This window comes from Fukomys damarensis, unplaced genomic scaffold (genome assembly GCF_012274545.1).
Source record: "Fukomys damarensis isolate Sample0158 unplaced genomic scaffold, DMR_v1.0_HiC HiC_scaffold_73859, whole genome shotgun sequence".
Lineage (NCBI taxonomy): Eukaryota > Metazoa > Chordata > Mammalia > Rodentia > Bathyergidae > Fukomys > Fukomys damarensis.
Window position 1 is genome coordinate 11,675 of NW_022974771.1, and position 13,326 is coordinate 25,000.

A 13,326-nucleotide genomic window follows, 5' to 3' on the forward strand; every position below is an offset into this window, starting at 1 on the left:
TTTGTTTGTTTGCTTGTTTGGTTTTTTGAGACAGGGTCTCACTATGTAGTGAGACTGACCTGGAACTCACCATGTAGCTCAGGCTGGTCTCGAACTCACAGCGATCCTCCTGCCTCAGCCTCCCGAGTGCTGGGATTATAGGCGTGAGTCACCATGCCCGGCCTTCAGTTTTGATTTTGACAGAGGGTCTCACTAAATTACCCAGGCTGTCACTGAACTTCCTATCTCCTGGCTCAGACTCCCAAGTAGCTGGGATTAGAGGTATATGCCATTGTGCCTGGCTAGAAGAGAATTTTGAGTGTTCTTACTACAAAGAAATGACAAATGTTTACGGTGATAGATATGCTAGCTACCCTGATTATTAGACATTGGAAATAGGTATTAAAATATCATATTGTATCTCATAAATATGTGCAATTTCTAGGTGTTAATTAAAAAAAAAATCAAAAGCACCTAGGGGTGACCAAAATAGACAAGATTAAGGATTTCCTTTCTCTAGAAGTTATTTAATTCTATCAGCAGTCTTTTTCCCTTTTTTCTTTTCGTGGTGGGGACTGAACCCATGGCCTTACACATGCCAAGCACCCATTTTACCATTGAATTACACCCCCAACCTATCCAACAGTCTTAAGTTACCTAGCATATGTATTCCATTTACTTGTAATAATAAAAAAGAGGGAGGGCCAGGGATGTAGCTCAGTGGTGCTGCCGCCTCCCTCATAAGTGCAAGGTCCCAAACTGGATCGCTGGTACCCCTCCCCCCCCAGAGGGAAAATTTTAGTTTATGACTTGCTATGACTTGAAACTAAGAGTCCTACTCTTACTGTGTGCAAGTCTCGACTTAGCCGAGATGTTAAAAACAGCTTTAAGCCTATTATCTCATTTCTCTAATATCTCACCGAACTTGATTTTCCACGTGCAAACAAATGAATGTAACCTTCTTTGTCTGAGATAGCTTAGTATATAATTGGGAAATCTTTGGACTTATGAGCTATGTCAAACGACAGCCAAACTCAAACTGTAAAACTTAAATGTACTATAATAGAAAATGAAGAAAACATTAAATTTGATCAGTTTTACCTTACCTGATTTTGTGGTTGGTCCTTTAATGGAATATTCCTTCCAAAATTCCAACTATGAAAAAAGCAAAATTTCCAAGTTTATGTAATTTGTTATTATTTCACTTATTCCCACTGACCTGAACTAGAAGTAAACTCTTGGCATGAGCCACACCAGTTCATTCAAACCAGAGGGTGTGGCTCCCTCCAAAACACAATTACCCACTGCTGCCTGCTGCTGTCTGTTGAACTGGTCAAGGGCTTACTTGCTGCTGGCCCCAGGTCTCTGCCCCAGGTCTTTGCCCTGTTATTCTCCCTTTAACTGACCAGGAGCCCCACTAAGGCATCAGGAAACCAATGCATTTGAGAGTTTGCAGAAGTCCCAAACGTAGAGGATGAGGCAGTGGTCCCACTACTGTGGGAGCCCGGCCATGACCCTCAAGGTGTTTCACATTTGAAAGGAAACTTCTTCCTCTACAATTAAGGCATTGATCCAATCTATGTAACATTTGTCACTTTTCTAGGACTCTGCTTGTTAAACTTGTTTTTTGATCCTGCAATGGGAGAAACTCAAAGAGACAGCCACAGATCTGATGTTCTTTGTAAAGAGTCATAAAATCCGGTCTTCGCATGAGATAAAAACAATTGCTTGTTTTCTGTTGTTGTGTGCCTTTAAAAGCTTCCTGTTGAAGTGAGCCTATAAAAGGAGCTGTTTCTGTGAAATAAATCAGACTTCTCTTGGTCTCCACTCAGGCTTGAGTGTTCTTTCCTTTCTCAATCCTCACTCCCCAACTCAGGCATGTTCGTGCTGTGACAGCTGGGCCACCACACACTACCAGGTTTGAAAAGAAATTTGAATTTGTCTCTGCTAGGGGTCCCATAAATTGCTAGGAGATTTTATTGAAACATATTATTGCCTTGGAAAGACATCACTGAGACAGTTTAAATCCAGTGATACTTCAAAGAATAGAAGCAGGTTTTGAGAAACTGATAAAATTAGAAAGTAGGTTTGTGAAAAATAAAATCCTGACAGGCACAATTGCAAAGTATATGCTTTAATCTTCTCTCCCTCCCTTTCTCCCTCCCTCTTTCCCTCTCTCCTCCCTTTCCTCCTTTTTTCCTTCTTTCCCTCCTTCATCTGTCCATTCTTTGACACAGGGCGTTGCTATGTAATCTAGGCTGGCCTCAAACTCTCCACCCTCCTGACTCAGTCTCTGGACTGCTAGGATCTACTACACTTTAGTAGATGTGGCAAATACTTGGACAAAATAGGAAGCTGGGCACAATTATGGAAGAACAAAGAACTATGCTCCATTATTGCCTGGATTTGAAGGATACATGGGAAGGTCCTTATCGAACAAAAAGTAAAAGATGCTTGAAAAGTGGGGAAAGGAGCTGGGCTATGTAAAGAATTTGGATCACGTAATACTCCTCAATAACATGCTAGGTTATAACAAGCATAGTGTTATATGTCTGTTTTGTATGTCATCAAGATTAACAAAAAGGATCTAATTATTTTGAGACATGGTCTCTCTAAATCTCTAAATTGCCCAAGCTGGGCTCAAACTTGGAATCCTCCTGTCTCATTCTCCCAGAGTGCTGAGATTACAGGCATTTACCATCACAACCAGTAGGGGACGGCACTGTTGTATGTTTTGTACCCTGACACATAGTAGGTTGTTTTGCATCTGACACATAGTAGGTTGTCAATAAATACTTGAAATAGAAACATTCGTAGTCAAAAAAGGTAAGATTACTGTAGAAGAGTAGATTTGTAAATAATCGAGGCTTGAGTTAGAGCACAAATTCAAATAACACCCCCCACTCTACACACTTTGGGTGCTAGGGATTAATTTATGGCCTTGCACATGCTAGGCAACTGCTCTGCCTCTGAGTACTTTCTTAGTCCTAAATAATATCTTGAAGTTTAATTCACTCTGCTCTGAAATTGTTTTTGACTATAATAAATATTAAACACAAAAATCACAGCATGGCCCATAATTCACTAATTATGGTAAACCCAACTAATTAAGGATAAAATAAGTCTGAAAGGTAAATTAGCATTTTAAGGCAGTAGAAAGAGATAACAGTATATAGCCTTCATTTTGTTTAAAGCATAACATCTACAATGAGTGAAGTGTCACTTTCTTAGGTATAATTTAATAAGGTTCCAGCTGATTACTATAATCAAGCAAATTACCGTTTTATCTTCATCCAGGAAAATCTCTCTGGCTTCCTCATAATTACAAAACTCTTCAAGGCACTCTCTTTCTAGGTTGCTGGGAAGGAAAAGCTCCAAATCAAACCTATTGTACAGGAGGCGGCGATGTATGAAAAAGTTTGCTTCTTCTTTTGATGCAAAAACTAATTAAGAAATTAAAAAATTCAAACACTGATAAACATAAAGCATAAAATTAGTGTTTTAATTGTAGAACAAGCAAATAGCTCTCTTGATGTGGTTAAGTTGTACCAGACTTTCTTGTATGACTTTATTCATTTGCTTTTAAATCTAGTTGACACAAAGGCAAGGACCGATTTATGATCATGATTAGTTACCTCATCTGTAAAATACAGCAAGGGGACTGGACTCTGTTGAGTCTCTTTTAGCTTCCAAATTAAAACAAAACAAAACAAAAAAATGCTGAGTTTTGTTTTGTTTTTATTTTGGATTAGGACCTTGTGCTTGAGAGGCAGGTGGTAGAACCTCTGAGCTAAATCCTCAGCCCCAAATGCTGAGTTTTATATGGATTCCACTGTTAATCCTATAATTTTGAAGGATTAATTTTATAAAGGGAAAAGAAAAAATCCAGTATTTTCTATTTAAAAGAGACAATAAGTGTAAATTAAAATTTATTTTAATGTTTAATTTATGACTTTAGGATCTAAGAATTCTGTAAATTGGAGCAATTTTTGTTACCACGCTAAGAACATGGTTCCTGTAACTACATGCAACCTACAAAAATATAAATTATTAAAGAACCAATGGTTTATTTGTAAATAGGGAGGGGTAGAGGGGTTAAAGGGAGGGCAGGGAAAAAACTAAGAACCAAGATACATCATGTAAAGGTACAAATTCCTAATGATGAATGTCATCATATTGTATACCTAAAATGTACCAATAAACTTAATGAATAATAAAAAAGCCAGTGGTTTAAAGAAGAGTTCATTTAGATATCATAAAGTATTTGCCACTAAGAGTAAATGGGAAATTTGACAACTATAAGTAGTCTTTGTGATTTAAGTCTTTGCACCTCCCAAATTTAAATACTGTGAGATCTTCCGCTCCAGTAACAATCCAGGTAATTACATCAGCATCCATCTTGATTTTGATGGTGTGCTATTTTATGTTTCTTGGGAAATAAAGTCTTAGTGGCCTGGGTAATGATTTAAAATTATAATTAAAAGTTTAAAATAAACCTTTTTAGGGCTCAATTCTTTCTGACTGTGTGAGTAATTTCATTAAAATCCTTAGGATCCACAACTTCAATGAAGAACTCAGTGGATAATGGGAAAGAAAACACAAATACATTTTAGAGTATTTGAGATAAAGTTCAGAGAGAAGGACATAGTAATATTATAATAGAAAATGCATGCACATATATGTATATGTCTAAGTTAGTTCTGTCTACTATTAGCACATCTATGTACAAGTATCTACATAGTACTTGCTTCTTGCCAAACTGTTTTGTTTTTGTTTTTTTACTGTTACATGTTTGCAACACATAATGATTACATTCCTTGTGGGTAGTTGGTACATGTACACAGCACATCTTCCTTTTTACATCTTTCCCTCTCCTCCTCCTCCCATCCTGCATCTCTTTGTCCCCTTCCCATCTGCAAAAGCTCTATTTCCCTTTATCTATCTTTTAGTTTGCTCTTTAATTTACTTTTACTTGGGGTTTCTCATATAAGAGAAAACATTCAATATTTAAGTTTTGTATGACTTTAAAACCTGACCCAAGGAAATAGCATCACTAGCTGGGCACTGGAATTACACATCTAATTCCATCTATTTGTGAAGATCAAGAAGGAGGAGTGAAAGTTGTAGAGCAGCCTGAGAAACTTAGCATGACCTTACCTCTGTTAAAAATAAAATAAAAATAAAAGATTAAGCTATAGCTCAGTAGTAGAGTACTTGTCTAGAATGTTCAAGTTTGATCCCTATTACTGGAAAAAAAATCCCATCATACAGTATTTCAAAGCCTGCAAACTTTAAAATCATTCTGGTGTCACACAAAGTTTAGTGATTTTGCTCAGATCATATGCTGAGAGTGGAATTCAGAAACCTTCTGACAACTACATCAAAGTGATAAAAAGAATTTAAAAGTCCTAACCATTACCAGAAGAATATATTAAGGCGAACAATTAAAAGACAATTCCCTAGAAAGCATGACTTAGATAACTAATGCTGATTTGTGAGTGATCTTGGGTTGGCTATTTATTCTTAGTCCCTTGAGAGCAGCTACAGCTTGTTCAAGATATTTTTTTTTCTACAAATTAATTATCTTTTTAAACAGATCTGAATTTTCTAGAGCCGTTCCATCCAATACAGTAGTCATGGAACATTTATAGTTACCACGCCCTTCAAAGGTGGCCAGTCTGGATTGAGATGTACTGAAAATACAAAATACCCTCAGGATTTCAAGGATTTAGTATGGAGGGGAAGAGAAGAATGCGCTATATCTCCTTAAAGTTTTATGCTGTTCTACTTTGAAATAATAACATTTTGGATATTTGGGTAAGTTAAACACACTATTAAAATAAATTTCATCTTTTTCTTTAAAAATGTGTCTTTTAGGAAAAATTAAATCATTTTTGTAGCTCACATATTTCTTTTGTCTTGCACTATTCTAGAATGTTGGTTTCTATGCTATTGATAACATATGGGCTATTGGAACAGTCAGAGAAGCTAGGATAGTTATTTTATATTAAAAAGTGGAAGACAGGCCAAAATACTTCTGTGCTTTTCCCTCACTTGCCTTCCTTTACATTTCATGTTGCCGCCAAGTGAAGAAAGAGTGGAAAATTTTCCAAGCCTCCACCATCCTTCCCTCACTGGGTCTCCTATAATGGCTTTCCAAGTGGTATCCTTGTTCCTCTGTGATTTGTTGTTAAGACAACAGCCAGGGGGATCTTTTTAAAAGCTGTCAGATTGTGTGTGTGTGTGTGTGTGTGTGTGTGTGTGTGTGTGTGTGTGTGTGTTACTAGGGATTGAACTCCAGGCTCTCACACTGAGTTACATCTCCAGCCCATTTTTATTTTTATTTTAAAATTTTGAGACTAGGTGTTACAAACTTGCCTGGGCTGGGCTCAAACTTGTGATTCTCCTGTTTCAGCCTCCCACAGGGCTGGTATTACAAACATGTAATGCCATGCTTTCTTTGTTTGAGACAGAGTCTTGCTAAACTGCCCAGGCTGACCTTGAACTTGTGGCTCATGTGCCTTAGCTGCCACACTTGCTTTTAAAGCCTCCTAAGAGCAATCCCATCTTCTACAGAATAAAAACTAAACCTCTCACAATGATTTATGAGCCCTATACAGTTTGGTCCTCAAGCCCTTACTCGTCTGACCTCATCTCCTACCTGTTATGTATTCTGTTGAAGCTCTTCCAGGTTTTCTTTCAACACACTTGGTTCTCAACTGCCTTTGTATTTGCTGTTTCCTTTGAATGGAATTTTCTTCTTTCGGTTTGCTCTCACACCTCCTTCAGTATTTTGTTTAATGTTCCCTTGAACTCTCATTTCTACCCACCCACCTCGGACACTCCCCTGTCCACACTGTACTTTTCTTCAGAGAATCAGCACTACCTGGGGATCTATTTACCTCAATTGTCTGTTACCACTGTTCTCCCCAGCCTGGCCACAAAGAGGTGTTGAAAACATTACCAAATGAAAAAAACTCAACTTTCCTTATGTGGGAAGACATTCTTGGCCATAAATTTAACCAGCAGAAGCAATTCACACGTATAATCTGGTGTTACTAAACTTGGCATAGGTTTAAAGTATTATGAAGCAAATGTGCCACAGCTACTGCATAAACTCTAATTTCAGAGTAGAGAATAAGAAATCCACTTTTGTGTTGCTAGTTTTCAGATCTTTATTTTTATTGACTAAAAGAGCAGTGCCAAATTTCTCATGTTCAAGCATCTGACTTACAACTCTTCTGTCTGGGAACTCAATAAAGCTGATTTTTTTTTTTCCTTTTTGAGACAAGATCTTGCTACATGGCTCACTTGCAATTCTCCTGCCTCAACCCCCAGGGTGCTGGGATTATGGGTGTGTGCCCCCACAGCTGGCCTCATACTAAAGCTAATTTTAACTTGAAGGGAAAATACAAAAGAGAAACATAAATATTTTAATTTTCATGCCAACATCATACATGATATTTATGAGTAATCACTATATTGTGATCGATACTGTATTAAACAGTCCCACCAGGAGATGCTGTTTGCTGCTTTCCTGAGTGTCAAAGCAGTAACTCTGTCAGTAGCTAACCTTAGACTTAATCTCAGGACCAGGTAAAGTTTTTAATCTGTATACTTTATGATCTCAAGAGAAATACTGTCCTTTATCTCTTAGAGTCTAAGTAACCCTGATTTTGTTTCTAACTGGAAGGAAGCAAAGTTTGCTGCCCCTGGAAAGGCCTTAGTTCCCAGTGAGAGAGTCTATTTTCCTCTTGATCACAGCTGGAGGATGCAATGATCTTTGCATCTGCTTCCTTAAAATTCTCTTCTGCTCTGTTTTTCTTGCCTTAGACTATCCTAAGAGGGTGTCTGTGCATTCCACTGTTACAAATCCATCAACCTAAATATTCTACTTTCTTCCTATCTTCTATCTTCCCCATGGTTTCTAAGTAAGTTCCTTTTTAAATCATTTCAACTCTACCCTCAGACTTTCTGAGAATTTAGCTGAAGGTCTACCCCTCTTTTAATTACAGGTGTATTCCCTAACCCAAAGCCTCATTTTCTACAGATTCAATTACCTGAGATCAACTACGGTCTGAAAATATTAAATGGAAAATTCCAGGTACAAACCAGTCAGAAGTTTTAAATTGTATGTAATTATGTTTTTTTTTGTTTTGTTTTGTTTTGTTTTGAGACAGAGTCTCACTATGTAGTTGAGACTGACCTGGAACTCACTATGTAGCCCAGGCTGGTCTCGAACTCACAGCGATCCTCCTGCCTCAGCCTCCTGAGTACTGGGATTACAGGCATGTGCCACTATGCCTGGCGTAAATTGTATGTAATTCTGAGTAGCAAGATTAAATCTTCTGCCTCTTGCTCATTTCTGCCCAGAATGTCAATCACCTTTTTCCAGAGTATCCACACAGCATACATTACTAGCTCATTAGTTAGATCAACTTCATGGTACTCAGTGCTTATATATAGCATTTTCTCAGTAGTATCTGAAGTTTTAGGGGCCCACTGGCAGTTTTTTCGAATAAATCCTCTGAAGATAAGGGGAACTACTGTGCTTTCCACATCTCCATTTATTATGTCTTATTTGCAGATGGAAAGCATTGGCAGGGTGTCACACAACTCTCTTAGGCCAGGGTTATGCTACTCTTCTCTGCTCTAGAGGTTCTTTGTTTCTATTTCTGATACAGAATTTAAGGAGGTTGTATGTTTACACACACACACACCCCGTCTCTTCCACTGATAGAGGTGCTCCAGGTCAGGGATAACTCTCCTTCATTTGTGCAACTCTAGCACCTAGCTTAGGTCCTGAAACACAGTATATGTTCATAATGTAGTTACCAGTGAAACAAACTGGCTTGCAAATGTGTCGGATCTCTCATCTTCATATCCTGTAGATATCTGTAGCCCTCTACCCTCAAGCATGATTTCTAAATTCCTTCCATAGTGTATAATGTTCTTGAGAGTAATTTTTATGCCTATGTGTAGTGAACATGTAAAACATAGGATTTTGTGACCCACAAAAAGCAGAATTAAGCAAAGTAATCTTCATATCCTAGATATCTGTAGCCCTCTACCCTCAAGCATGATTTCTAAATTCCTTCCATAGTGTATAATGTTCTTGAGAGTAATTTTTATGCCTATGTGTAGTGAACATGTAAAACATAGGATTTTGTGACCCACAAAAAGCAGAATTAAGCAAAGTAAAACTAGAGTGAAATTAAGTGAGACTTGATAGCTGACAGCTTGGAAGCTGACAGCCTGGATGCTGAGTGTTAAGACAGATAAGAGTTTGCTGTGACATGTGGGGAATTCCCCCCCCCGACCGTGTGCCGTGACACATGACTGCTGTGACATAAGATTAAGAGTTTGAAGTAAGGTAATGCGAGTGTTGAGGAGTTAACTTAGATAGAGCATATGGATGTATTAGATTAGAAATGACTTAAAGTATAAAAGGAGAAGACTACAGACAGATGACGTCGCTTGACGACTCCGTCAAGATGACCTGCTGAAGCTCTGCCCGAGACGCAGGAGCTTCCAGACCTGGAACAGAGGATCTGCATCCCTGCTCTGTCCGAGATGCTGACACGCTGTACCTGATCCTGACTGCCGAAACATCGAAGTCGCAGCTCGACCCTGCGAAGCCTGAGACCAGACTACATCTACCAGGTCGTATGCCCTCACCTATAGCATGATAGCATTTATGATTGTGTTAGAGATATTATGGGCTGGCATTATTTCTGGATTGCGCTGGCAATTGTAGTTGTATCCTTTGTGTGGGCTTGTATTTGTATTGTTAATGAGAGTAAAAGCATTGATCAAAACGAAACCGAATTGGCAATCATTGATGCGCTGACCCGTGATCCCGAAACGCAAATCGGTGCTCGCGACAGTTGGCGTAGTCGGCAGGATCACGGGTCGACACCAAATTTTAAAACTCTTTACGAGGATTTTAAATTAGAAGTTCCTAGTATCCTTTACGAGGACTAGGAAGTTATTAATTTTAAAGCCTTAAATTTCGTTTGCGGACCACTGAGTGATTACCATTACTCCACGAAGCCAACCCAGGCAACTGGGGAAGAGCGGGTTATTGAAGAGCAGGGAAAACTCAGGCCGAAAACACCACCCTCTCATAAGAAGGGTGCTGGAAGTAGGACGCCGCCGACGCCACAAAGCCAACTCAGGAAACTGAGGAAGAGCGGGTTGATGCGCATGGCGAAAGGGGAAGCAAACGAAACTAAGGCATAAAATTTTAGAAAAATTGCTGTTCTTGAGCTTTTAACAACAACAAAAAAAAAAAAAAAAAAAAAAAAAACAAATAACTAACATCTTGTGTGGCCGGTACCAACTCCACGATGCCAACACAGGCGTAAGCCTGCGGAAGAGCTGGTTGATGAGCGGGGAGAGCCCACAAGAAATAACTTGCCGAAACACCACCCTCCCTAAAGGTGCGGAGTAGGCACAACTTGCTGAAAACACCACCCTCCCTCAGGGTGTGGAAGTAAGCACTAACCAAAGGCTGAGAACCACCACCCTCCCTCAGGGTGTGGGAGTAAGCCACAGGGATACTAACAAAAAGCTCAAGACCAGGAATAAAATTGGCTATTAAAGGAATCCAAATTGAGTTTAAAACCTACTAAATTCTGTACCTCGAAAATTGATGCGTAGATTCTTAAGCAAAAGATTTGAAAACCTGGCAGATCGAAAATTTTTCGAATTGCTAAATTCAAAAGAATACATTGGTGATTGTCAATGGTATTGGAGAAAGAAAGAAATTAAGTTCTTATATTGGTGTGCTACAATTCTGTGGAAATGAAGCGACTAATTCAGAAATTTAAGAAAGCAAAAGTGTCCCCAGTTACCGGACAGGTGCCCAATGATGGGGAAGAGAAATGGTTGGAAACCGCCCAAGCTGTAAAGGGACGATTAGGTATGGCGCCAGTTGATATAAATTTTGACCTAATGGACCCTGATGTTATCAAACCTTTAGTTGAGACAGCACCAAAGAAACAGGTACCTGCATTATTAATGAAAACTGTGCAAGATTTAGATAAAGATAGATTGATGGGCAAAAGGCTAGCCATGAACATAGTGAGGAAGCAGAGGGAACTGGCCATTCCCCCTGATCCCACATTCGTAACACCTTCCCTCCCGGTGGAAACTGTTACTAAAAAGACTCCACTAAGAAATTTGGCCCAGAGGATTAACCCCTTCTCCTCAGGAGGTTCTAGTTCCTCCACTGCAATGCCCCAAACCCCGGGAAAGGAAATTGTGGAGTACAGGCTGTACACTCCTCAGGAGTTAGCAGATCTGAGACGAGATTATGCCCAAAATGGAGAAAAAGATGCACAATATATAGCAAGACTGTGGGAAAAAGGGGCAGACACAGTCACTCTACTAGAAAGAGAAATGAGAAAGATAAAGGGGATCATAGAGAATCCATCTATCTATGATGCACTAGAACACGTCTTAGATGCAGCTAAAGGTGACACCCATTCATTGTTAGATTGGATAACAGCGGCTTGGAGATTAGCTTTCCCAACTTTAGACCTGACTCAATTTGAGGCTGCAGCCACATGGAACACCTATCAGGACGCAATTAGCATACTGAGGAAATTGGGAATACTTTGGTTTATATACAATCAAGTTCCTACTCCTTTAGCTTCTCCGCTTCAGCCCGAGTTCAGAAAGATAATTGTTAAGGGAGCTCCAAATCACCTGAAAATGAGCTTGGTAGGAAGCTTACAGAATTGCAGAACCATAGATGAAGCCATACAATTTTTCAAAGGCTTTAGAGAATTAGAACAGGACAGAGTAATTTCTTTCCAAGTTAATACCAGAAACTTTAACAGAAGAGACAATAATTTTTATGGACAACGCCAATTTAGAAATATAACTGCCAGAAATGACAATAGAGGGTCAAATCGACCTAATTGGAACCCGAGAAATGTTACAGCACAGGAAGACAGAAATAGAAATAACACACGCTTTAACAGGCCAAGGATACCTTTTTTAGGAAGAAGGGGACCTCGAGTCCCCAACCGCAACAACAACAGTGCGATCAATCGCCAGCCACAGGGACAAGGAGAAAGGAGGTTTTTCACACCAAAGCCAGGTTGGATAAGGAACAGGCAGCAACCTCGCCGCAATTAGGCGATTTGAGACCTTTCGTGAACATACCAATGAGAACAAAACAGGGCTTACAGCCAATTAAATGGCTCCTAGATACTGGAAGTCAGATAAGCATAATTACCCAACATCCAAATCAAGCGAAAGGGAAGAGAACTATGGTCATTCAAGGAGTGAATAACATAGATAGAATGGTACCAATTATAGAAGTAGAACTGCAATTATATGATAAGATATGGAAATTAGAAATGGCTAGTTGCTTTGCACCTTGCAATGTCTTAGGTATAGAACATATAAGATTGCTTTTTCCAGAATATTTGCAAAATAAGAAAATTAAGAAATATATGGTGAATTTAGCTGAAGTTAAGGTTGAGCCTATAATGCTACCTGAAGTTAGACCATCATTTACACCACAATACCCCATCAAAGGAGGAATAGAAGACATTACAAAGACCTTGGATAATCTAATCAAGGAAGGAGTAATAGCCCCCACCCAAAGTTTTAATTATAATTCCCCAGTATGGCCAATATTAAAGCCAAATGGCAAATGGAGATTTACAGTAGATTACAGGAGGATTAATGAGCTAAGCCCAAAAATGCCAGGAACATTACCAGACATAGAGGATATATTTTTGAAAATCAAACAGGCAGCCCCCAAATGGCTAGCAACTATAGATTTATCAGATATGTTTTTCGGGATACCTCTACATCCCTCATCCCAAGAAATCACAACATTTACATGGCAATCTAAACAATATAAATTCCTGAGATTACCACAAGGTTATATTAACAGTCCTATTATAGCACATGCCACCTTGATGGAGACTATTAAGGATTTTGAATACGAGGGAGCAGAAATAGCCTCATACATAGATGACTTAATAATTTTTGGTAAGAATAAGGAAACAATAGATGTAATATTAAGAAAGTTAATTCAACATTTAAGGGATAAGGGCTGGACCATAAACCAAGATAAAGTACAGGGACCCAGCCAACAAGTTAAGTTTTTAGGAGTACACTGGTCAACTGATGGCCCAAAGATTCCAAATGAAATTATTGATAAGATAGATAACCTTAAAGAACCGACTAATAAATCACAGGTACAACACTTGATAGGAATGTTTGGCTATTGGCGCCAACACATTCCCTATCTACAACTCTTTTTACAACCCTTATATAAGGTAATTAAAAAGGCACAAGATTTTGAATGGACAGATACACAAA

The 13,326-nt window shown here is 38.9% G+C and overlaps 1 protein-coding gene across 1 annotated transcript in view; it reads right to left on the bottom strand.

The window, feature by feature from the left end:
- The window catches only part of Prrg4 (proline rich and Gla domain 4), a 20,751-nt gene extending 10,038 nt beyond the window's left edge, over positions 1 to 10,713 (bottom strand). Inside the window, exons 1-4 of the mRNA XM_033760712.1 lie at positions 10,623 to 10,713; positions 9,441 to 9,657; positions 3,259 to 3,427; positions 1,086 to 1,134 (exon numbers count right to left, since the gene is read on the bottom strand). Coding sequence (XP_033616603.1) covers positions 1,086 to 1,134; positions 3,259 to 3,427; positions 9,441 to 9,657; positions 10,623 to 10,713 — 526 coding nt within the window. The remainder of the gene's footprint in view (positions 1 to 1,085; positions 1,135 to 3,258; positions 3,428 to 9,440; positions 9,658 to 10,622) is intronic.
- Between the last annotated feature and the right edge of the window lie 2,613 nt (positions 10,714 to 13,326).